Below are 24,542 nucleotides of genomic sequence, written 5' to 3'. Positions count from 1 at the left end.
AACAAAGGGACTGAGCTGGTTTTGACTCTTTATTCTCTTCTGCAAATCTGCAAAAGCATTTCTTGTAGCCTGTGCAAATCAGTTGCTGCAAATATTAGATCTCACCTTCCACATTTTTGCTACGGGGTAGCCTGAAGTTATGAGTTAGTGACATGAGAAATGAGAGAAACTTGAGCTGCAATGTTTTCATTATTTATTTTTTTTAAAGTAGGAACATTTAGTCAAGCCAAGTAAATCTTTACCCATTTGACTTCCAATTTTAACTCAAACTATAAACCAGCAGTGGCTGAGAACAGGTTATGTGAGTTCTTTGTGAAATCCCTTTATGTAAGAGACAACATCCTCTTTCCCTCAGCTGAAGGCTGAGAAAATGGCAGGTCAAATTTCTGCTTATACCAAACCCCCACTTCTCTGTAGTCCTGCAGCAAGCACAGTGTCAGCAATTATAATTCCTGACATTTCTAGCTGTGAAGAGGGGAGTGAGAAGGGTAGAGGAAATCTATTTATTTTAGAGAAAAATGGAAGATATATTCATTGCTGAGAATGCACCAGCAGAGGGCACAGACAAGAAAATAATTTTTGTAGTTCATTGCTTAAAGCAAAAATATATTCTAGGTCTTATACATAAAGAAAACCTTCAAGATTTGAATCAGTGTGCAGCTGACAGTATGAAGGTAGGAAAACTAAATTCTCTGCTGGGAACAAGACTGTATATGGTGAGACATGACAGCTATGAGCTGGAACTACCACCTTCATTTCTGAACATGTCCATGTTTTGAACTATTTTGCTGCTGCTCACTTCAACAGATAGAGCTACGTACATAGGCAAAGCTCAGAAGAATATCACCAGAGCCTTATCACTAGCTTTGGTTGCATCCATGGAGATAGAAGTTGTTGAGAAAGTACACGACCTCTTAATTACAAAGAACTGTGTCATGTTAATTATTGATACATTCATTTTTCCTTGTTGTCTAAAAGGAAGATACCAAGAAAAATGCATTAACATTCAGAAGAGAAAGACTGTCATTTCTGGGTTAAAAAATTGGGATACACATGGAAGCAAACCAAAGGCCAGGCGGACCCAGGAGAGGCTCCCGGAGGTATCTGTGACTTGAGATCCACTTAGGACATAGATTGGGTTTGTGATTTCTGAGTCTGTTTATGAGGATGTGTCTCCAGAACATGTCTGGCTTTGACAGTTCCTTTCTCTTCCTCTTCCAGAATAACTCACAGCCTATCCGGGCAGTATCTCCATGGTATGCAATTGTAACTGACCTCTGCATAGGGAGGCAACTGCCAGCATTTCCTACAGCAACCATGTGCTGACTGGACGCAGTTTGGCAGCTTTGTCTGTCTTATGATAGATTTGGTCCTGAGGTTTTTCTTTCTTTTGTTTTGTTGCTGTCTTATGTTTGCATCTACATTAAACACTAAGGAGAAATGAAGAAAGAGGATGGTCTTGTGGTTAAATGTATTCAAGTGGCAATCTGGAACTGGGAACTATTTCTGGCTCCACCACATCTATGGCCAAGGACAAATAATTTAAGATCTCTGAGTCTCAGGGTTTTCCCGTTTATAAGATGAGGATGAAAGCTCTCTGTGGGTGACCGAATGGTTTGAGTGTTTTGATTGCCAATAGAAAGAGCTAGAGAAAATATAAAAAGGATTTCCTAATTGATAGTAAAAATAAATAGCAGATAATTATTGAGTCACTGACTCTTCCTCTGCTCTGTCAGAGCAGTTCTGGTTCTCAGTGAGAAAGAGGATGGCCTGCGCTGCCTGTCCCACAGCCTGTTTGCCACAGCTGGTCTACTGCATGGTGAGACAGGCAGGTGCTTATCTACATGCCAGTGAGATTTGAGACAGAAAGTGGTGTACGTGTAAGAGTTTATCTTCTTACCTTGCTCTGTAGGTGTACCTGAACAAGTAGTTTATCCTGTCATCACTCAGGAACAGCACTGAACAAGAGTAAAGCAAGAGTCAATCTCCAGCTTTCTCTGAGTACTCCAGTGGGCTTTACAGTGTTAATGGTGAATAGCAGAGAAATGGTGTATTTATTCATTCTGATTTCACTTGCTCTAATGGGAAGTAATTCCCCTGAAGTCGATGGGATTGCAGTGGTGTAAGAGCTGTATCAAGTTCTGTGCCCTCAGGCTGATGAGAAAAATAAGATATGACCATACTGTAGTAAATATATCTAGAAAAGGCCTCAGGGCAGGGAAACATTCTGTAAATGATATAAAAGCAACATATTTAGTAGATGAGCATTTAAAAAGTAGGAGCCTGAGGAAGGCTTGCTCTTTAGCCAATATACAGAGCTCTGGCTTTCCACAGCAGCACAGAGCTTCAGCTCTTCTAGAAGCAAGCCTGCTTCACCAGCCATCACTGATGAGCCAAAAAAAGTTCACAATAAGGCAAAAATGTTTGATCCCCATAGAAGATTGATGTGTAGGAGAGGTAGCTGGAAATGGCAGCAGTCATCTTTCTGGCTACTCCAGTTTCATGCTTAATGTGGGAAGACAGACCAAAAGCAGGAGGAAAAAGAGGAAGGAGTCTGAGGAACCAAGGGGACAAAAGCTGTTGCTGTATCAGAGGGTAACTCCCTCCTATGGCAAACTCAGAGCATGAGGCTCAGCTGTGGCCTGTGACCTTCCCCTCCTTGCAGCTCCAGCTGCATGTGATGACTGCCTGCCGTGCACCCCCTCTGCTCCTTGATGCTGGCCCCAGCCTCAGTGTCTGGACATGATTGAGCAATGGGTAGGGAACCAAAAAAGCAGGATAGATGAAAGCTAAGAAACAAAAAAGGAGTTCAACAACGTGGGGGTACGTAATAAGGATGGGGAAGAGAATGGTGTTGCTCTTTTGGCTTCAAGAATGTGATATGGGTTATTATTCCTTAAAAAATAAAAAAAGATGTTTGATCCACCCTCCCTGGGTTGATGTGGCTGCAGTTATTGAGGGCAAGTGGCATGGGAAGTGCAGAAGCCGTAGGTTGCTGGGGGTGACCAGGACGATGCTTGTGTCAGGTAGGTGATGAAGGACAGGGTGGGCAGTGGGGGGAACCAGTAAGGAGACCATGAAGAAATGTTTTCTCTTCTGTGCTGTCCCTGCTTTAGTGCAACAGGGTCTGCTTTGGTTCTGAAGGGGTGGGAGGCTCAAGAGAGAGAGAAAAAGAAGGCAGAGTTCATACCTCCCATTCTTTGCAGCTGACCAGTCTTTTTTCATCTATAATAGAGGATTTGGGTACATTCCACACACAACTCACACCTGATTAGTTAAAGGGGATTATATTAATGCAAATTTGAGTGTAGGCAGTCTTAAATCAGCTTTAACTTTACAGAAGCTTATTAACTGCAGTGATTCTTTTTTTTTTTAAAGTTGCTACAAGCACGTCCTCAGAGAATGTTGCAGCAGTTTTGCTGCAATAGCTAAAACATTTGTGAGCTTTGTGAAGGAAAACTCTGCATTTGCTGGTTTCACACCCTAGTCAGAAAAACCCGTTTTCACTTCTTAAGTCAAGCCCAGAGAGATTCACCCAGTAAATGACAGTAAAAAACAGGTTATTCTGAGTGGTGGCCGCAGGAGGAAGAGACAGCTTGCTCCAGGGAGTTGAGGGTGGAAGTTCCTCATTGGAAAGCTACTGGGGAAAGTACCAGTGCTGGGCTGGGAGAATGTGACTGGGAAATAGGGGAAGCATTTCAAGGTATGGAGGGAATAAGGGGACCAAGCCAGGGGAAGTGGTTGGGCCAGTGGATGGTGGTGCTGGTGGATACTTAAGCACTTACATCACCAGTCCAAAATATCTGTTACTAAAAGCTGCCTACAACTTAGTTATTTTCTTTTTCCAACAAGGAAAATATTATGTCTTGTGGGAAGTCGTGAGGATGACATACCCAAGAACATTGCATATTTGATCACTAATAATATAAACATCTTTTAAATATTTCCAGCAACATCTGTCCTAGTTTAACTACTGGTTCATGTTGCATTCCTTTATGGAAAAATACTGATTCCAGAAAGCAGAGTGTGTGTCACTGCCATCCATTACAAGAATTCAACTTGAGGGATTTTCCCTGTCTACTAAAGCTGAATTCCCTTCAACCTTTAAAAAACGCTTTCTTCTCATTTTCCACCATTGCATAATCCTGATTCTCCAAAAGTTTAAGTGCTTGCCTATGATCTTATATAATATAATATTAGGCTTGGATAAAAAGGGTACACAGTGAGATAATGATTTCACTCATACTGGAGGAAAAATCCAGAAGAAGGAGCTACACCAGTTTAATAGGAATATAAGCATAATTTTCTGGTAAAAAACCCCAAAACATCTTTGAGCCAATAGAAAAGATTAGCCTCATTCTCCAACGGGGGAAAAAAAAAATCAATAAATTACTTAAAGCTGAAAATAGCAAACAATAGCAAAGAGGAATGTGGACAGAACTCCTCCTATAGCCACAGATGCTGAGGCCACCTGGACAAGGCACATTTGTCCTGTACTAAGGTATATTGTTTATATGTGCTAAAATAGAAAGTAATCTGTTAAGCAGGTATATGTGTTAGCATTTTGGAGGAAAATATTTCATTTTTACTGACAATCACTGCCACCTTGGTAGCTTTACCAATTTTGCCAAAAAAGTAAATTTTTTTTACAGCAGAATTGACAATATATCATGCTTCTGAGCAAAACTGAAATAATTATTTTTTTGGGGGAAAAATTACCTTTCTATCAGTGAAGAGACTACTTTTTGTTAGAATTAGAAAAACAAAGAAAAACCTCTTCTGTTGCTAGAGTAGTAAAATTCCAGCAACTTTTTTAAAGTTCTGGATGTGAATTCTCTGTGATTTTGAATTATGCAGAAAAGTCTTTGGAGGCCATGAAATACAGACATATATTGGTCCTTGAACTACCTCCTGTCAGGTTTTTTTCTCCCAATATACAAAATGACTGAGAAAAAGCAAAACAAAGAAATACAAGCACCTTATAGCTCCATCAGTGCTGTATCATCCTGAGAACGTCACTGGTCCAAGTTGGGGTAAACTGTATAATGAGGGTTAGCTGAATTATGCAGAAGGAGAAAGGCTGGGAGGGAGAGGGAAAACCCCGGATTTTGCAATAAGGCAGATGTCCCAACATAAAATGGGGCCAATCTGTTTTACTGAGACGGTACCAGCTCAATCACTCCTGTGGCAGCAGTCCTTGTCCATGCAGTGGTAAATCCTCCCACTATTAATCTGTGGATTGGAAGAGTTGTTTAGCATTTCAGAGCATCGGTGAGCATTTTGGCTCACTCACCCAAGCATGAGAGAAACAAAGAGAGGACAGCTGTATGAGGCCGGGTTTCCCTACAGCGATGTCTACCCCTGTATGAGGTCAGCTTGCCTGCTGATGCTCCTATGTCAATTGTCCATACTATCAGCATAAATCCCCTCATTTCTCATTGGCACTGAAACCAGTAATGTGGTGTTGAACTGCTGCTATCACACCTTTCTTCCCTGTAAAGGCTGTTGGACTCTGCCCTTGGCTACAGAAGTGAGACAAAGGGTATTGGGGAGTGGGACTGAAGCAGCAAATACAGCTAGGCTTTTTTTTTCTTTCTTTTTTTTTTTTTTTTTTTTTTTTTTTTAAAGATTAGGTGCGGACTGCAAATCAGAGATAGCAAGACTGACCTAAAGATACAGAGTTAGTTTCCATAGCAATGAGACCTATGAGTTCTCAAAATATTCAAGTCTTTATTAGGCTAGAAGCAGATAAAAATAATTTGCTTACATAAGGGCATGCCAGATCTCATCCAGCAAAGCACTCGATTTTAAGCACGAGTATCAGGACAATAGATCTCCATATGCACCTGAGTCTTTTGCTTGCCTGGGAAAGAAACACTCTTGGTGAAAAGTGCCTTTATGTCCTTAGCTGACTATTTTTCAACCCTTAGTCCATGCCCAGAACCTTTGCCTGTGCTTCCTGCTGTCAAACTATCTTTAATGCAAACTTTGGGTTTTCCTGTGGGACAATTCAGTTCCTCTCCACTGAGAATGAGAGGCAGCGCTGAGCACTGCCCCGACCTCCAGCCTCCTCTCTAGCTTGGCTGGGGGGCACGTTGGACCCTCCACCTCATGATTTGGGTGAGATCAGATATGCTTGCAAAGAGGAAGGAGAGTGCTCTGAAAATACGTGTACTGAATAGGTATGTACTCACAGGAAATATCCTCGTCCCTTCTCTCCCATGTCTTCAGCAAGGTCTAAGTGGAATTATAAAGATGTGACTGATCATGCACTGCATTTCATAACGACAGACCCTGCAGTATCCCAACCAGGACAGTGTGAAGGGAATGGGAAGTCTGCCACCACACCACGCAGAGCACACCACTGTGGTAGTGCACCAAGGATGTATGTCTGGTTCCTTTGTAACTCACAAACAAATGCCACGCTGTTGTTAATTAACCTAATGTAAGTTGGATGGAGCTTATTCAGAATAACGTTGCAAGGGCAGGACTGCAAATTCAAAACACTTCCATCTTCCATTTTCAGTTGTTTTGCTGTAAAAAGGCATAAGAAGCCATCAGTGAACATGCTTGAGTAGAGTCTTTCTGTAACCAGTGGTATAAATCATATAATAGCTCATGAAAATGATCTCTGAGAACACCATGTTCCTTTAGAAAAATCTGAAATATGTTCCTTGTACTCATGAATTGCACCAAAGTTATTTATCTTAGAAATGCTTTTCACAAATTAGCGCTGATTATAAGACTGAAGAGAATCAGGACTGAAAGGTATGGCAGGGAAAGCAAAAAGCCTATGATGAAAAATAATCCCCTGAATATTTCAGACAATTTCTAAAAAAGAAAAAAGGTGCTAATGACTTAAAGAATCTCAGCATATTAGGAAGAACTAATTTAATTTTCTAATAGTGCAAGCTTTTGTGAGACACTCCATTAGCTAATTAAATGCATTTAATTTATTTAGTTCCAACTTGGATGACTGTTTTCCTATCCACCTTTCTATGGTGAAAAGCAAATAAAACATTCCCCAACAGCAAATTGCTGCTGCTTTGTTCAACAATCAATTTAAACTAGGATTACTTTCCAAGTGCCTAATAAGGTGCATGTTTTCTGAATGCTTTACAAAAATGACAAAGCTGCAACGCTGCCTAGTGGTGCTGGCTGCCTTCCAATGATGGACTGAAGACACCATGGGATCACAGACTTTTGTGGAAGCAATTTTTATGTTGTAGCTTGTCACTGGGCTACAAAAGTCTCAACAACACACTACTGTAATAACCAAAATAAGCAGTAAGTTGATAATGACTTCCTACTCCCGGCACACTAGGAAGCATACTCGTGCCGTAGTTTTGAGAATGATTATAGCTTTTGAAGACCAGCTGGCCCATCTGTTCCTGGTACTGCTGCTACTACCAGCAATGTGGAGTTCAGCTTGGAGGAGCTGCTCAGGCTTTTCATGCGTCTATCTATCACACCCAGTTGAGCCTTTGGCAGCTGTGGCAGCATGGCTCCTGCTCCAGGTTATACAAACAGGCAAGGAAAAAAAAAAAAAAGAAACCACTTAATATGCTGTGGGAGCTCCTGGTACTACAGGGCACAGTGCAGGGAAGCAGCGTCCTGAGCGCAGCAGCTCCTGTTTGCAGCGTACGGAGGTGAGAGCAAAGGGGAGGGAGGAAAAGGCTGAGCAGAGCCGTGTCTGTGAGTCTGTCTGCATGGCCTTGCCCTGCCGTGGCACATCTGAGGCAATGCAGAGATGGGGCTACATCTGCTGAGCAGGGGCAGGACACGTTTCCAGTCCTGGGAGCAGGTGGGCATGTTTGGTGACCCACTGTGACTGTGAATGCACTTCAGTTATCACCTGCTGCTTCCCAGGCGAGTTCTAGGGAATTTAGGCATTTCTCATTTTCCAGTAGAAGTCATTGCCTTGCACTCATTAAGATACCACATTTCCCAGTAGGTATTCTTGAGGGAAGGAGAGGAGGTACAACAAAACTCCATGATCAGTCCTTCTCCATAAATGTCCTTAGTCCTTTTCACCTCTCCATGTTTTGCCTAGGTCTCCATTATGAATGCCTCAGCAGTCAAAGCTCCTGGTCATGGTGAACTTCTTAAAGTCTGATGTATTGCTGGTGTGGTGTAAGTTCCTTTCACATGCATGGTTTTGCTGGAAGAGCCCTGCCAGTCTCATAAGGGCTTTTTCTACTGTCACTCTCCAATTTCTGTAGCACATTCCTAGCTGAAGATGATTATTGCTAATTATTGCTTCATAAAGCTGAGATTTCGTTCAGGATGCATTAATCAAAGTAACTGGAAAAATTAATTCTCGCTGAAAACTAAATGGGGTTCTGTAAAGCAGGACTGTCTTCAAAGGGGATTAAATATTCCCTGGAGAACTCTTCTAGCTGCTTGAAATGTACTGTAGTTTAGTTCTGGAATACTTCTATTGATTTATGACAAAAATATCAGCTAAATACTCTATTCTCAATGGTTTTCTGCAGCAGTGGGTGCCAGCGGTAGGTTTTCCTTAGATCTGTTGAATTTCAAAGTCAAGTATGCCAATGATTTGCCTATTCCAGGAATTCTCAGAAAATTCCTCGTAGGGCACTGATTAGAGCAATTTTTTTAAAATTAATAAGTGGTTACCATGGATTTTGATACTGATGTGTTGCTTTATCTTCAGCAGCCTGTCTAATCAGTCCTCCCTGTCAAAGAGAAACAGAAACAAAACATGTTATAATGTTAACCTTTAAGGCATACAAGCCATTCTCAAATAGTACTGGGAAGGAAAACTAGGTCCATTTCCCCCTGGAAGATCTAGGTGGAGATATGACAATGAAACTAGAGAATGTGAAAAATAACAATTGCTACTTGCTTCCACATCATGCAAGGGTTGCAGAGACAGTGGGCTTGGCAGCAGTTTGACTTCTTTAAAATTTTGAAAATAACTATCTAGAGAGGTAATAAAGTATCACTTAGAGAAATGCTTTCCTGCAGATTTTTTAAGCAGAGGAAAAATTGTTGGAAATGAAAGGGATTATTTAAAATGCATCTAAAGGTCACCAATGGAAAACAGAAAAGGGATAAAACCCAGTGTTCATGACAGACTGTACCTCTGAGATCACGGGATACAAGTGCAGCCAGGATAGCAAATATCACTATAAATAAGTCAAGGTTCAATCTTCCGTAATAAGCTGTTTTTTAAACTTAACTTGCTTGAGTGAGATAACCACGTGTATTATATTTCTCTTGGGTAGAGAAGCAACATCGCAGCGTATGTGTTTGTCAGCAACACCTACACCCCAACTAATCTTTATTTGAATTCCTGTCATGCTTATCTGCAGGCAGGACTTGGACCATATGTTGGGAAAAGAATTGGTACAAATAGCTGAATCAGAGCTCCTCTGAAGCTCAACAAAATAGGGTGGCTTAATTGCCCTCCCTGAGTTCTCTGCTTCTTCATCTTATATGGTCGATGTAATTGTTCAGGTCTTGTGCAATCACACAGCCAAACTGTCAGACATAGATTAAGCAGTGACAATTGCTTAGGCAATTTCTTTTTCCTTAGCCCACAGAAAACAGGTATGGTTAAAGTAGTATCTCATGAGTTGCCCAAGCTGTACTTAGGCCAGTAGCTGGACAAAGGCTTCGAACTGGCCCATGTCCTCAGGTTTGTCTCTCCACTCACAACTGTCCTTCCCTTCAACCTTGCTATTCTGATCTCCTCTTTCACTTTGTTTTCCTTAGGACTGTTCTAAAACAACTGTGTCTGTCTGGTGGCCTCCTTCAACTGCTGAAGAATTTAGACATGAACTTGAAAAAATAAGCATCCCATTCCCAACCAAAGGCTGAGAAGAGATCCCATTTTACATGTGAACCAGTGCTACAGTTGCAGTACTAGCAAGTCTGATCATTGGGGAACAACTGCTCCAGTGGAAAATTGAATTTCCCTTGTGTGGTTGTCATAGCCCAGTTAGAGACATTTCAAGGAGGCAGATGGGTAGACACTGGCGCTTGGATTCAGGCACGCAGATTTATCCCCTTTCCTTGATGGAGAGGGACTTGCCAGCCCTGCTGTGGCTGTCACAGCAACCCACAGCACAGAGGGGATATGGACCCTCTTTCCTGCCCCAGGCACTGCAGGCTGGGCTGGGGCAGGCTGCAGGCAGTTGCCCCCACAGCAGCCCCCCGAGCTGTCTCGGCTGACATCCTTGAGGACAGCAAGGCAGCCTGCACAGGGACATCCATCACAGCAGTCACTAGGAGTTACATTTTTAGGGAGTTGTTTTTTTACCCTGATAAGGCATGTTGAGAGATAAGAGGAGCATATAGAAGCTCTGTTTCTCAGAGATGTCAGAGGAGATAAACCGAAGTTTTTCTGTGGTTTTCTCTGGCAGACATGAGCAATTCAATGTACAAACTCTAGTAAAAGGAGCAGCAGCAAATTACTCTTAAAAGCTTTAATTAGGTTTGACTCCACTGTACCATTTGCAAAAAAGGGAGATGATTCCTGCTTTTGGAAGGTGTAAGCTCTCAGGTCACTTTTGCCTGCTACAGCTTGAGAAACAGAGCTCCACTGAGTGTACCTACCCCCTCTGTACCAGCTGTGTGTTTAGGCTCAAGTTCACATAGTCAAGTGCCTCAAATCAGTTGAATCCATACTGCCTTCAGGGACAAAAGCACAAGTCCCTGGCACCACCTACCCTGCATTGCTTTTCCTTGTCTGGACAGGCAGGCTGGCTATTTCTAGAAAGTACAAGCAACATCAAGGACGGGGGGATTTGGGCCAAGCATGAGGTCAAAGCTGACATGACAGAGCAATTAGATAATCAGTTTCTGAAATCAGTAGCTATTAAGCATATGCAGCCCAGACATCATGGTGATTGGCACATAGCAGTGTTGATGCTGGGGGTCTAATAAGCTGAACCAGCAGCTCCTTCCTCCAAATACAGGTGGTATTTGGGAAGAGCAGATGATCTGCCTTCAGTCCCTCTCCCCCCGCCGTGGCCATTAGGGTGGCAGGGTGGGTGGTGGTGTCTTCTAGGTTGGATTTGGCCCATGAGACACAGTGCAAAGCTTTCTGTGTTAGGAGAGGGCTTATCACAGCAAAAGCATTTAGATTGGTATCATTTGATAAAAGCTTAATCAAACTGGTATTTTAAGGGGTTTTGTTTTTATGGCCCTAACTGTCATGAAACAAGTACAATTAAGAAAGAATAAACTAGAGTAAGAGTCAGAAAAAAGAGGCCAAACAACGGTTTTGATCAATAACTTAGGGAATGCTGCTCCTTGGATCCAGTGTGGGGTTTGTCAGGAGTAAGGCTAGGGAAGCCAACTGCAATTACACACAGCAAACCACACATGCTGCTGACCGGCAGAGGCGTCCCACACTGAATGACCTAATTGGGCTTAAATATGCTCAGTCCAGAGACAGGAACTTTGTGTTGAAGTCCCTTCTCATAGTAAAATAAAGTATGACTTTTGCTATCATAGATAATTTTCCTTGCTCTTAGTGAGAGCTTATGCAGACCTATGAATGTTCATGGCACTTCACCGATCAGAGAAATTGCTTTCCTGCAGCAATTGCTCAATGCGGGGTGGGCACAAGGACTTCTTGTGGTAAGATTGCATAGCACGAAAGGCAGCTAGCCTCGGAGATGGAAGTGCAGAGCCCTTCTGCACTGCGTTGATTTTTAATCTCTAGTCATTATGAAATAGGGCTGGGTGGTTATTCTTCTGATTATTTTATTTACTGGAAAGCAGCTAACGATATTTAGGAATCTGAGCTCAATTTTGCAAAACCTTCTATTGGGAAAAAAAGAAAAATGTTGTAAAAATAGTTTTGAAATATGTTTTATTTTTTGCATTTTGAAGGAAAAATAAGTGGTTTTGGTTTTCCGATCCTAGAAAAATATTTTTGTTTTGGTTTACCCGAAGTATTTTCTCTCCTGTGTTTTCAAGTTCATTGGCCAAATACAAGTAACAGGTTCTTTCATCCTTTTTCCATGGAGACAAAGAGAGTGTCTGTTCTGTCTGTCTTTTGTTTTAACTAAGGAATTTCCTTCTCATTTATTCAAACTGATTGTTGTCTTTCTTCTATCTGAAGGGCTACTGTATTCATTATCATGAAAAATTCACCATAATATAAAATAATATTTATGTGTCCACAGAAATGTTATTTAAAACTTCATCTAGAGAAATCATCCTCAAGAAACCAAAAGTGTTTGTCTATAAAGAGAGTGTGTTTGTTTGGTGCAATCAAGGAGACATAAATAAGGGTTGTGAAGTGTCGTCTCTATGGTGACAGCATTAAGGCCCTTGTTCAGCATGTAATGTGCTTTTACTTTGAGAAATTTGGAGGTGTTAACACTGGCAGAAGCACCGGGAATTAAGAATTACCACTTTCTAAATACGTTTGAAAGCATTAGTCTAATAAGCCTGGGTGTCTTAAACATGCTTCGTTAGACTATATCAACAGTGTATCTATGGTGTAAAAGAGAATAAATATAAGCATGGTATTTTAGTTTAAAATTTGTTAAAGATCATATGATAAATAATGAGTTAAAACCTTTATTTTTATAGTAAACTATTCTAAAAGCTATTTATTTTAACTTCACTAAGCAGCTTAAGTTGTTTTTATTTTAGTCTGTGTTGAGAGAAATATCTGCAGATCAGAAATGAGAGTAGTGAAATTATTTGTTGATGCTTAGATGTTTAAGAGAGAGACTTGGAATCCATGTCTGCTATTGATTTTACATGAAGAAAATGGTTCAGATCCATTTTAGTACTAGAAAAAGCCCACTTAGAAATATAAAGTAGACCATAAAATCTATACACTATTAAAAAAAACAACCATTGAATACTGAGAACTCATTCTGCATTGGAGAGTTCATTTATGAACAGATAGCTGGTAATGGAAAAAAAACCTGTTGTATTATGCTAAATTTAACTGCCCCTTGCCATATAATGGACCAGGGGGCAAGGCAGGAGGACTTCTGGTCACCTATGCAGGGCCTAGCTTTTGCTGGCCTCTCTTACAGCCAGAGCTGCAGAATGTGTCAGGCTGCAAAGGCACGTAGTATGCAGCAGCTTCTTCCATAATTGAGAGAGACCTAACATCCCCCTTTTCTACTATTAAAATCTGAAGTGTGTGTTGTCACACAGCAGTGCCCCTGGAATGTCCCTACTCACATTGATGAGTCTTTCCTAAATGACTACTACTTCCTAAGAACACACAGCTCTGCAGAAACGTACCAAAGTGCCCCTTAGTATTGCACATTGGTGCTTTTTTATTAAGAAATAAGAGAATTCAGGTGCACGTTGTTAAATTCAGAGAAGCAATATCACAAACCTAGACACACATACACCTATACATGGAGGTTATGCATATGTCTAATATATATGCACACCCTCACTTGTGTTTTCATAGGTTCAGACTCACACCAGATATGTTTCAGCAGGAAATGTTTTTTGAGTAATGGCAGGAGATGTTAGTCAATACAACAGTTCCTTCCAAGACTCTACGTCTATTCAGACTTTGCAGAGAAATGATCAATGAAGATTCAGAGTTTGACCTAGAAAGCTGGTGGTGACCTAGAAAGGATGCAGGAATGCAAAAAGGGTATCCTCAGGGATCAAATGAGGCTTGCAGAGTGTCTGAATGCTGTTGACTTTTATCTCCCTGCATCACATTAAGTCAGAAAGGATCAGCCCCTAGAAACTAAAGATTTATCAGTTTTGTACCAGATACAGTATCTGGTACAGTTAGGCTTCTTATTTTCAATGGCTAGTTAACTCAGACAAGTAGCTCCATCCATTTACCACACTTTTACCTGCAGCTACTTTCATACTGTGCTCCTGACTATATACCTTTGCTTATGAATAGCTGTGAGTAGGGAAAAACAAACTGGGAGGGGTCCTTCTCTTCCTCTGCTCTGCATCTGGGTGGGAGGGTCAATAGGAAAGTCTACCCCTCTGTCTTGCTTTTTTCCCCCGGGGAGGGGGGGATGATCTGTTGTGTGTTTGGGAAGAGAACACTAGACCCCCATGAGGACGGAAAAGGGCAGCTGCTCAGAGCTGATAACCCAGTGGCTGGTCTTTTCTACTTGAGGGGACTTCCAGTCAGCTACAGATTCAAGGTAGCCCTACAACTTTTCTTCAAAGGTCCTCAAGAAGCACGAAAGACCCCTTAAGCTCAAAAGCTGGTTTCACATGAGCAGATACTAAGTCAACACAAACTTTATAACTGCAGAAAATTCAGACAGAAGTCAGACTCTGAAAGGTCTGTACACACACCTAACCTTGCTCACTTGGTCCATGGGGCATGCGTCCTCTCTTCCAAGTTCACTCTTGCTCTGATAACCTTTCACCAGCTTTCAGGGTTACAGCAAATGTAACCGAGGTTGATGGTTGGACTGGATGATCTTCAAGGTCTTTTCCAACCTAGACAATTCTGTGATTCTGTGAAATGCTACACACTGTTCTTTGGCTCCCCCAAATTATTTTTCTTTCCTTCACTTCAGGAGCCTGTGCATCTGCTATTCCCAGCAGTTTTCTAATCCCAGTTATGCCACAGCTTTCCAGTTCCCAAGATTTCTCATTTCTACGTGCTTTTTTCCAGCTGTCTCACTATCCTTGGGAAGCTTTGTCCCCGCCAAGCAGGCTCATTTGCTCCCAGGAGGGATCAATTTCCCTTCCCCTCACTGTGTCCACTTAATAAGCACTGTGTCCACTTAATGAGTTATGTCTATTTTCAACATGGTGTATGACAGACAAAAAGCATGAATAACTTACATACTTTCTCTATTTTTGGTGTTTTAAGAAGGGTATACTTGGAGGAATACACCGTGTTCAATGTAGACACTCTGCAGCACAATGTAAGAGCACCTTAACTATTGAAAAAACTTGTTTTAGGAAAAAAACACTAGTATTTTTTCATACAACCCTAAAAAAGTCAAAATCCTAGCCTATTTTGGGCTTCTAAATGTACTATGCAATAAACATAGCAATGTTAAATATACCCATATCATCATGTGCGAATTTGCATGTGTATATGTAAGCAAAATGTGATGTATATCATATCTATATATATAAATAGAAATTGTTTCAGGAATCAAGCTGTAGGACTTTTTATTATAACCTAATCCAAATATGAATTAATCTATAACTAGATGTGTTAAGTTAGAGGTTCAAAATGAGGACCTGAAACCAGTGGAAAGAAGAACAAATTCAGGTGTCTGAAGCTTGTTACCTACTTCTGCACCCCACGCCCTGCATGAGATAAGTAATGTGCAGGTTTGCAGAGTCTTTTAAGTATCTGCAAGAATGCAAACCCGGTAGGATTTTGGTCATACAGACGCTGCAAACCTGATGCTTTGGGTCTCTCTGCAGCATTTGGGAATTGGCTGGGTGGGATCACTTGATGGCTCATGTCGTGTTAGACCTTGCTCACTCAAACAGCTCCTCATGCATCTCTGTCTACTTTAGTCATGTGGGAAAATCCAGCCCACAGCCACTCAGCCTTAAAAGCAGTTGTTGTATTACATTAAATAGGATGTTTTAGTCAGGTTATTTTTCAGGCAGCTTCATCCACCTGGGAGCCTGACTTTGGGCAATGTGTTGCAAAAAAATTTCTTGAAGCTTCTGTAAGCCTGGGCTGATGTTTTGCATAACACAGTTTTTAATCTAACAGCCGTATTCTCTCTTGTTCTTTCCTTAGTCTATGATTAATCTCGGCCCTAGTGATAATTCAGAATGGAACTGTGAAGCAGAGCACAACTTCTTTCTGCCTTCTGCAACTCAGGTAATTTCATATGCAAAGTCTTCCTCACCTTAATCTGCACTCCACTCTGGAGATGCTTCCCGGTGAAATGGCTGAGCTCCCTCACACCCCAGCCAATTTCACCAAGATAGTGAGGTCTGAGAGACGATGTGTACGGAGGACAGCAGGGCCAGGTGCCACAAGTAGCTAGTATCGCTGGTACCCTCTGTGCTGGAGATGCCACTCCTATGTAGGGAGTATGTTCAGACTTTCTTGTTCTGTAATGACGTATCGCATCTAGGCCTTACAGACAGCAAAGAGAGAGGGAAACTCGTTATTTAAATTATTTTTGCTAGTAACCTATTTCACTTCTCTTTATTCTCTTTTATCTTACTTATAATACAACAATTTTTTATAACTGTTCCACTTTTCAAGAACGTTGTACTTGTTATACCTTTTGTTAGAGTGTGTCTCCTGGAGTGGGGGTCACGTATGGGTTTTTTCACAGAAAAATTCCTTTTTCCTCCTCTGAAAATCTGGCTATTAAAAAAGCAGCCTGACATGAAAAAAATTAGAGTCCTTCTTCTGGTAAAAAGCGACTTGTTATTTTTGATTGAGTGCCTACCTGTTAAAATGGTGTTTTCAGTTTTATTTATATAAACATGCTTGGGAAATTAATATGTATTAGCCAGAGATATGAATTTAAAATGGTTTTGGTTTATTAAATTAAGTCAATATAGGTATTCTAATCTAGAATTAAAGTGGCTTTAATTCATTTTAATTGATTTCAATGTCAAGTTAAAATATCATTGAATACAAAGTCATTTTAAATAACAAAGCCCAGTGATTTTAAGAGACTCTTCAGGTCTTTCGGAGATGTGTCTACAAGGAATTTTAGTGCAGAATTATGAAAGGGTCTGAATTTATGGAATGAGATATTGTTCCAACTGGTCAGGTGCACATCCAGAAGGCACAGTACAAGAAGGAAGAAGGAAAGACATACTCCCTGTTGTTGGTCCACTCCCTGCTGCTGTCCTTCAGGTGGGACGTCTGGCTGGAAAGCCTCACAGCTCTCACCCAGCCTGAGTACCAGAGTTTTCTCTGGTTACAACGCAAGATGCTGGAGGGTGGAGACTAAGGCACAGATCTAACCTCAGAGTTTCACTCACACTGAGGTTCACCTGTAGCCTCCTCACCATTTCACGATCAGTAAAACACAGGCAAGTGGTGCTCTTCGCAAGAAGCCCTGTGCTGTCACTGTCTGTATGGACTAAATATAAATAAATAAATCAAGCCTTTAAAAAACTGCTTTAGCAACACAGATAGGTAGAAACTTAATCTGAAGGTTTGTGATTGCAAGCTGTGTGTTTCACCTGTGCAGAGAGGGCAAGAATGTTATGGGAACTCATAAATCACCAAAGTCTCTGTAGCATCAATTTACAGTCTGAGATTAGTATTGACATTTTTACTGCCAAAACTGAGGGTTGTTAGAACTCGACAGCATATGAAGGCAGATTCTGCCTTAATAGTTATTACAAAGCTCTTGGATAATACCTTCAAAAAAGTTATCCCAAATTTAGTATGACTAAACTGTTAAGATCACAATTGCCTGAGAGGGACAGTTTTGTTACCATTTCCATCATCACCTCTATAACGATTCAGCCATCGAATATCATTTAGCCAGACAAACCCCACAACGGTTTCCAGCTGAGGAGGGAATATCTGTCGTCCATGTTTGTGAAAAAAATGTAAAGCTCTAGGAATATTTCATCACTATATTGGAAGACAGGACTTTCTTTGGGCATCAACCAGAGTTCCCTCAGCCCTAAAGCTTTGTCACACAGAGAGATTGTAAAGCATAGTGTGGGTTCAGGCCTCTGGAAAAGCTACAAGCCATGTTTTTAGTTAAAAGGACAAACTATTAGAAGCATGCTGACAAAGTCTCCTACTGAAGCAGCAGCTGATGATGCCAGACGACTTCATTGCTGGTATAGATTTGAATCAATTCCCTGCTGGTCTGCTGATATTTATGCTATTGCTTTAGCTAATAGAGCTGTATTGATCCAGGCTGAGGATGAAAAAAACCCCCTCCAAACTATCATAGTTATTAGAAAATAAAAACAAAAGTGCAAAACAGGAGGGTGAGTTTTCACATGGAGCAGCTCTTGAAAATGAGAACAGAAAGGAACTATTTTTGTGAAACACTTGAGGAGTTATTCCAGAATCATTTCTATAATTAAATGTTAATCCAACTGAACTTTCAAGTGTAGATAATACTTGACTCCTATTCCTAGGCAAGGGATTAATTTCCAAGACATATGTCTTCTCAGGATCCATATTAACTGAAAATAGATCACTATGTGCAGAGACAATTGAAACAAAGATCACTCCAGTTCAGTTCCGTCAGGTTAGCTTCTCGGTAAAGACCGATGATTTTGTTTTGACTGTATTGCATTAACAGGGAAGGTCACCTTTTAAAACTGGATTCAGTCCTATTCAGCATGGGGCTAAATTTTAAGTGTGGGTAGTCCATGATAACATCATATCTGTATTTCCAGCAACCTGTAATCAGCAGCTGAGCCCTCTGGAGCAGGTACTAACTGAGCCTGTGTCTCTGAGTTAATAGCTGATGCACAGTGTGTTTCCAAGGACTCTGCATGATGGGGTCCTGCTAATTTATAATATTTTTCACTGTTAATTAAAGGAGATAGGGAAATTTTCCTAAAACTGTTTCACTAATCTAGTTTACTGCACAGGCCCAAAACATTTGCATCAGCACAAGTACAAAGGCAGTGGACTGTGCCATAGGTGCAAACATGAAAAGCAGGAACCTCTTAAATCAACTTTGGTGCCAGAGAAAATACAGCTTGGAACTATGTCCTGGTTTTCCATCAGCTTCATTATTTTTCAACTCCGTAGTCTAGTCTCTCATGTAACTGTACAGTCCCCTTTCCGGAGAAGAATCTTCACTAATTATGTGTGTTATTGTTCTGTCTGGGCTTCGTAAGAAGCAATGTATTTGAATAATCAGTAGAAATTGAATTGTAATTTAATAGAAAGTCAAGCGGTCTCTCAATGCTTCCCCCTGTGTGATTAATATTCTTTAAGGAATGCCTTCATGTTTGTAATACAGAAAACAAAGTTTAGACTTTCGTTCTTCCTTGTAGAGGAAGGGAAAGGGTAAACAAAGAAAATCAATTATAAATGTTCCATTAATAAAGAAGAAGATGGAATATAGCTGTCACTGGGAAAAACCCTGGCTTGATTCCCAAGGGACTGCCTCTCAACAGTTCTGGCTTAGCTGAGCAGGCTATTCTTGGTCAGATAAAGAGAGGCGCTGCTGGCAGCACACACTCTGTGGAGACTTGAAATCTCTGCAGTATGCTCCCTAGCTTGGTCCAGATGCACTGATTCTCTAGGCACAGTGAAAGACATATTTATTTGATCAAGGTTTTGGAGAAAGCTGTGGGTAAATTCCCAGAATGATGAATGGGGGAAGAGATGATAGTAAGAATGACAATTATTTAAATAACACTGAGATTGTGTTTCCTTTTGTCTCACTGTTAATGCTGAAATATTAATTATAAGCTAGGGCATTAAATTTTATTTATACTAATGTAAATAAATAATCACATAAATCCTAGCAGTCTTATTCCCCAGCAAGCACATATGCTAGTAGGGTATATGTAAAAGCACAGAACCAAATCATTACTAAATACAGAACCATTGCTTGAATTTACAACACCCTTTAGGGAATTAGTGTCCTCCCTCTCCCTCAGCAACAGAAATAGTTCATCCTGCTGGCCAGACAGTAACTTCCAGATGACAATAATTTGACCAGCTGAAGGTGGTGGTTAGGATTACTACTCGTGGTGGACATAGTTAAGCATATTTTGTGTAAGATTTCAGAGAATTGGGGCCAAAATTGTCCTTGTCACCCTGTGATGAACATCTTTAACCTGACTTAAGCCATATAAACATATAGCAAGTACCATGAGTTATGCTTGTTATTGCTCTGATTAACTCTTTTCAAATTAATTCCATGTGTGGACTTTCTTTTTCTGGAGTTCCTGGTTCCAGTTTAACTGGAACATCCCGACTGCTTTCCAGTATAAAATGGCCACAGCTGGTATTATCTAGGAATAGCTATTTCATGATGGCTTAATGAAAAGCATAAGGAGGCCCAAGATGTGTGTTTACATCATTAATTTCTATATGAGCTGAAGGTACTCTGTAATATGAAGGAGTGAGCCGCTCAGAAAACAGAGCCCCAGAGCCAGTGATTCTAAATCAGTGATAAGAAGGTTTTGTATTCTGTTTTAAAACTGATAAGTCAAGCCAGACCAAGTGCTAAATATTAATTTGTGAATGAGAAATGGAGAAATAATGAAAAGCTTAAGCTCTGTTACAGACTATAATTTCAAACATTACTCCAGATGCAAATATGGCTCTCTGGCTTGTTTTACTTCCATTATTTTCTTCAAAAGATGGAGGCAGAGTTTCAGCATCATAAACTGCTTTCCATCTTTCATCTCCCCTTGAAAAGCACCAAATGGCAGTCCACAAACAGAGGTAACCACTCATCAGGGACAGCATGGGCATCACCATAGGTGTATCTCACTGCTGTTCTTTTGTCTTTTTTTCTGCCTATCTTTAGAGAAAAAGATATCTCAGATATCTCAACCTCCTGGGAATACCCATGCAAATGGCAATCACAACGTTCACCTGCTTGGTGTAGGAATCCACCCTCTGAGAACCACCCTGAGATCACCATCTAATATGAGCCACCAGCGCTGGGTGGGATGCCACATGCCAATTTTTTGCAGCGCCACCAGCTTCAACCCCTCTGCCTGCCCACCTGGTGCTGCCTATGGCACTGAAACAACTGCTTCTCAACCACATGGTAAAATGTTTTGGTTTCATTCCTGGTTATTTTTAGCACAGATCAGTTCACTGATCTCATTTTCTATGTGGCCTCGGGGGGGTGGCTTGGGGAGAAACAGCTGTGCCAAAACAAACAGTGTGAGATGGGAACAAGTGGCTGAAGGTCAGAACTGCTGAGCAGGCATTGTTCTGAGGATGACTGCACCCGGAGGGATGCTCCCACCCTGGCACACACACAGATGTAAATGCCTGTGGGTCCCTGGGGGGACTGTGTGCAAACTAGGGGCTACAGCAATCAGCAGATGAAGGCTGGTGCAGAAGGGTGGTCTAAGTCTTTCAATCTAAGCCTCCTGGAGGCTCTGAAATGACAAATAGCCCATCAGTTGTGGCACTTGCATAGAACATGGAAGTTCAGACTCTTATATAGTCATGGTTCTTCTTTAGCACTTTCCTTCTTCACGTATATGCTATGAAGACAGAGATACTGGGGCCCTTAGACACAAGAAGTGTCATTTTAGTGCCCCACTTAGATATCTTCAAAAGATAACATATCACCTAGTATTTAAGCCTGCTTTTATTTGCTTAGCTTTTTTCCCTAAATTGATTAAGAGCCTGAGGCTGGAAGAGAGCAGAAGAAATAAAAGCAAGCTCTACCCTCCTGTCACCTGCTAACAGTCATTCAAGCAGTTAATCAGGGTCCTCTATGAGAATGACTGAAACGATATAGTGAAGAAGTCCTGCTCGGTCAGGTTTATCATTCGGTTTATCATCTTTGCTTCCTTGTGAAGATGGTTTCTGAAACTATATGAGAAGGTCAAACCCCTTTTGACCTTAGGGTTGCCAGTCACATAAGGAAATAAGTAGAAATTCTAGGACACAGCTGTGGAGGTATGTGAGTGCACTATTTTTTAAAAAATCGGATCACGATAAGAGAGTCATATATTTTGTTGAAATTGGAACTGAGAAGCTTATAGATACTATTACATAAATAAATCCAATTTTATTTTTAATGAATTTTTTAAGGAATTTAAAAAAAAATCTTCTAATCTTTAAACCACTGGAAAGGAACAGTAATCGTAGGCCTGTCTGGAATATTAGGAACTTGAAACATAGATGCTTGGCTCTTTATCTTAAGAGTCCCAGAATGCATATGAATGATATGCTAATTGTGAACCAATCTGCTAACTTGTAAATCTGCAATAACACACTTGCTCCATTACATGCAACAGAACTCTATAAATAATCAGGTGAAATTTACTTTTCTCTTTACAAGATATCAGTGTCACTAATAGCAAGCTGTGCATTCTCGATTAGCAATTATGTTGCTGCGATTAAGTTACTTCTGGTGCTTTAAAAATAACCTTGACTACTCCTCTTGTCTCGGAATTGCCTGGCAGAAATCATTCACGGGAGCAATGCCTGTGTCACACAATACCGTTGCGACATTATTGGATTAAGGACAGTCAGCAAGAAGAGTCCAAAGCACTTTCCAAGATTAGTTTCTCAGGAAAAGTGCTTTCCCCAGAAAACCTATGCTCCTAAGAGAGTGTAATACACTGAGAGTAATGACAATCTTACCATGATATTAGATAAAAAGCAGAGTAGAAAAGCTTTTTGGTAGAAAACCCCCTTAGGACAGCCCGTAGCTCAGTAGTTGGATCAAAATAGGTTTATCCAACTTTACATTTTTCTGAAACTTGCTCTATTTTTTAATGGTATTAACAATGCTGCAGAAGAGTTGAGTAGGTAAACTGACAGGCTGGTTTTGTCACTGTGTGCTATTTATACAACTTACACCATGCAATTTTACCACCGTGTGCTCCTTCTGACAAGGAGTGGCGATGGTATCGTGTTGGCTCATAGCAAACAGGCAACTCAGCATGACCTTCTGATATTATGCCACTAAATATGTTGGTGCCGCATCTATGTCTTGAATATTGTCTGGTGTTCTGGTTCACCTTTCTTACCAATCTCATGAAATGATTTGTTATAATAAGAAAAGGTACTGAAAGTGGTTGATGTGGATGTACTTCTCTACCTGGGCCATTATGTTAATCTTAACAGCTGAAAACTAGTAGCAATCTGGAATTAAAGACGATGTATTTGCATTTTTTTCAGGCAGTCTAAATAAATTCTGTGTTCTCTCTCTCTCTCAGAAATGACTGAAAAGGCTGTGGTAGTGAGATGTTAAATAATTACCTTTCTGAACAAGGTGAATAAGGAGCACTTGCAACATTTCATAAGTAAAAAACTAGAATTAAATTGCTAGAAATAGATTTAAAACATCAAAGGAAATTCTTTTTCATGCAGTTCATAGCTAAATTCAGTCACCTTTTGCCGCGAAGAAGTTGTAAGAAAAAAACTGAATGAGATTTAAGAGCAATTCTGGCAAGGATATTAGATTATATGAATTCTTAATCTGACTCCAAAGTGCAGTTTTTATGTTCCTGTGACTTGCACCCCAATAGCAGAAACTACTGCTGTGTATAACTTGAAGAGCACATACTCATATATTCAGTGCTACTGGAATACATATACTGTATTATAACACAATTTATACCATCCAGATATTATTTCTAGTATCTTGGCATTTAAGGAAGAAATAGAATATCGAAGTACAATTTGTACAATTCTCATTTGATTATTACAAGATACAAGTGCACTGAAATGTGTCAGTCTCTAAATTTGTACTATTAAAAAAAATCATTATTAGTGTGAATCTATATACAGACCATTACTATAATTTAAAAGCAGGATCCAAGACAAATTCAGATTCATTTAATAAAGGTACATATTTTTTAGCACATCAATTTTGTTCTTGACTCTGCTCTTTTATACTGGTGCATTTGAAATTCAAATGGAACTGTAGTAGGATAACATCTTTGTAACTGCTGTTAACTAGAAACACCAAGAAATGCTTGCCCGTGCTCAGCAGGAGGTTTTCATTCAGTCCCTGGACCAGAATCTTGTTCTCTCCTTGAATACTGCCAGGGCTTTTTCTTCAAGATGCAGGTGCAGGGCACACTTTTAAAGTAATGAATGAGAACTGCTGAGCAGGGCACAAAAGCTTCCAAATTGAAAAAGTATCCAGTTTATGTTACTGTCTCTGGATGTGCATGTATATGTGTGCCTAACACACAATAAATAATCCCTTGTGGTTAAAAAATACCAAATATTCACTTGATATGAAAAATATAAGCAACAGAAGTAGGGTTTTTTTTTCTATTTAGGCATCAAACTGTCCAATAAACAAAAAAATTGGTACCATTTAGCATACATTTTTTCCCACTACTTAGTCTTTCTTATCCATGCTGCTTGTATTTTAATAACCAGCCTGTCATATTAAACAGCAGTTCACTGGACAAACATGGGCAATGCAGATATGCAGGAACACTTCTCTGTCCCCACAGGACCTGCAGTCCTGCTCCATGCTGAAGCAGCATTCCCGCTGTGCGAGGGTCTCCGAGACCCTGCTGCCATCACCTACCCAAGAATATCACCCTTGCCTCCACGAATGCTTCCTCCATTGAGACTCTGTGGTGGGAAGAGGGTATGGCTCAGACTATCCTTGCCTGGGAAGGATCCAGCCCCTACTGCACCTGGGCTCCTGTGCCCAGCACTGCGGTGACTGCAGGCTCTTCCCTCTACACAGGTGCTGAGGACTGCTGCATTGTGACATATAGTCCCCTTGACTCTGTGAGTGTCTCTGGCACTGGCCTGGCCTGGCCCGATCCCCCCACCAGCAGGGTGGCAGCCCCGGGAAGACAGTCCCTTCAGGTGTCCTTAGAGACCTGACTCCAAGCGAGGCCCACATCTGTTTCCATGGGTGCACTAAGTTTGCTGGAGACTGCCCACTGACAAGTAAAATGATTTGTCTTTAGGAAACTAGAGTTCTAGAGACCCC

The 24,542-nt window shown here is 40.8% G+C and overlaps 1 protein-coding gene across 8 annotated transcripts in view; it reads left to right on the top strand.

The window, feature by feature from the left end:
• Nucleotides 1-24,542, top strand: part of FNIP2 (folliculin interacting protein 2) — a 104,736-nt gene that overhangs the window by 67,446 nt on the left and 12,748 nt on the right. For 6 of the 8 annotated variants that reach the window (XR_012623121.1, XR_012623123.1, XR_012623122.1 and 3 more), the window contains exons 17-18: nt 15,713-15,796; nt 20,412-20,657. Coding sequence is in view for 1 of the 8 variants with exons in the window: in XM_074822926.1 (XP_074679027.1) it covers nt 15,713-15,796; nt 20,412-20,492 (165 nt within the window). In the remaining 7 variants the exon portion in view is untranslated. Of the gene's footprint in view, nt 1-15,712; nt 15,797-20,411; nt 22,787-24,542 lie in introns of those variants that run through there. The other 2 variants (XR_012623126.1, XM_074822926.1) reach the window with 2 other exon arrangements.

The sequence above is a fragment of the Strix aluco genome, chromosome 4, assembly GCF_031877795.1.
Source record: "Strix aluco isolate bStrAlu1 chromosome 4, bStrAlu1.hap1, whole genome shotgun sequence".
Lineage (NCBI taxonomy): Eukaryota > Metazoa > Chordata > Aves > Strigiformes > Strigidae > Strix > Strix aluco.
The sequence above is the reverse complement of the archived record's forward strand: the minus strand, read 5'-3'. Positions and strand labels throughout refer to the sequence as shown.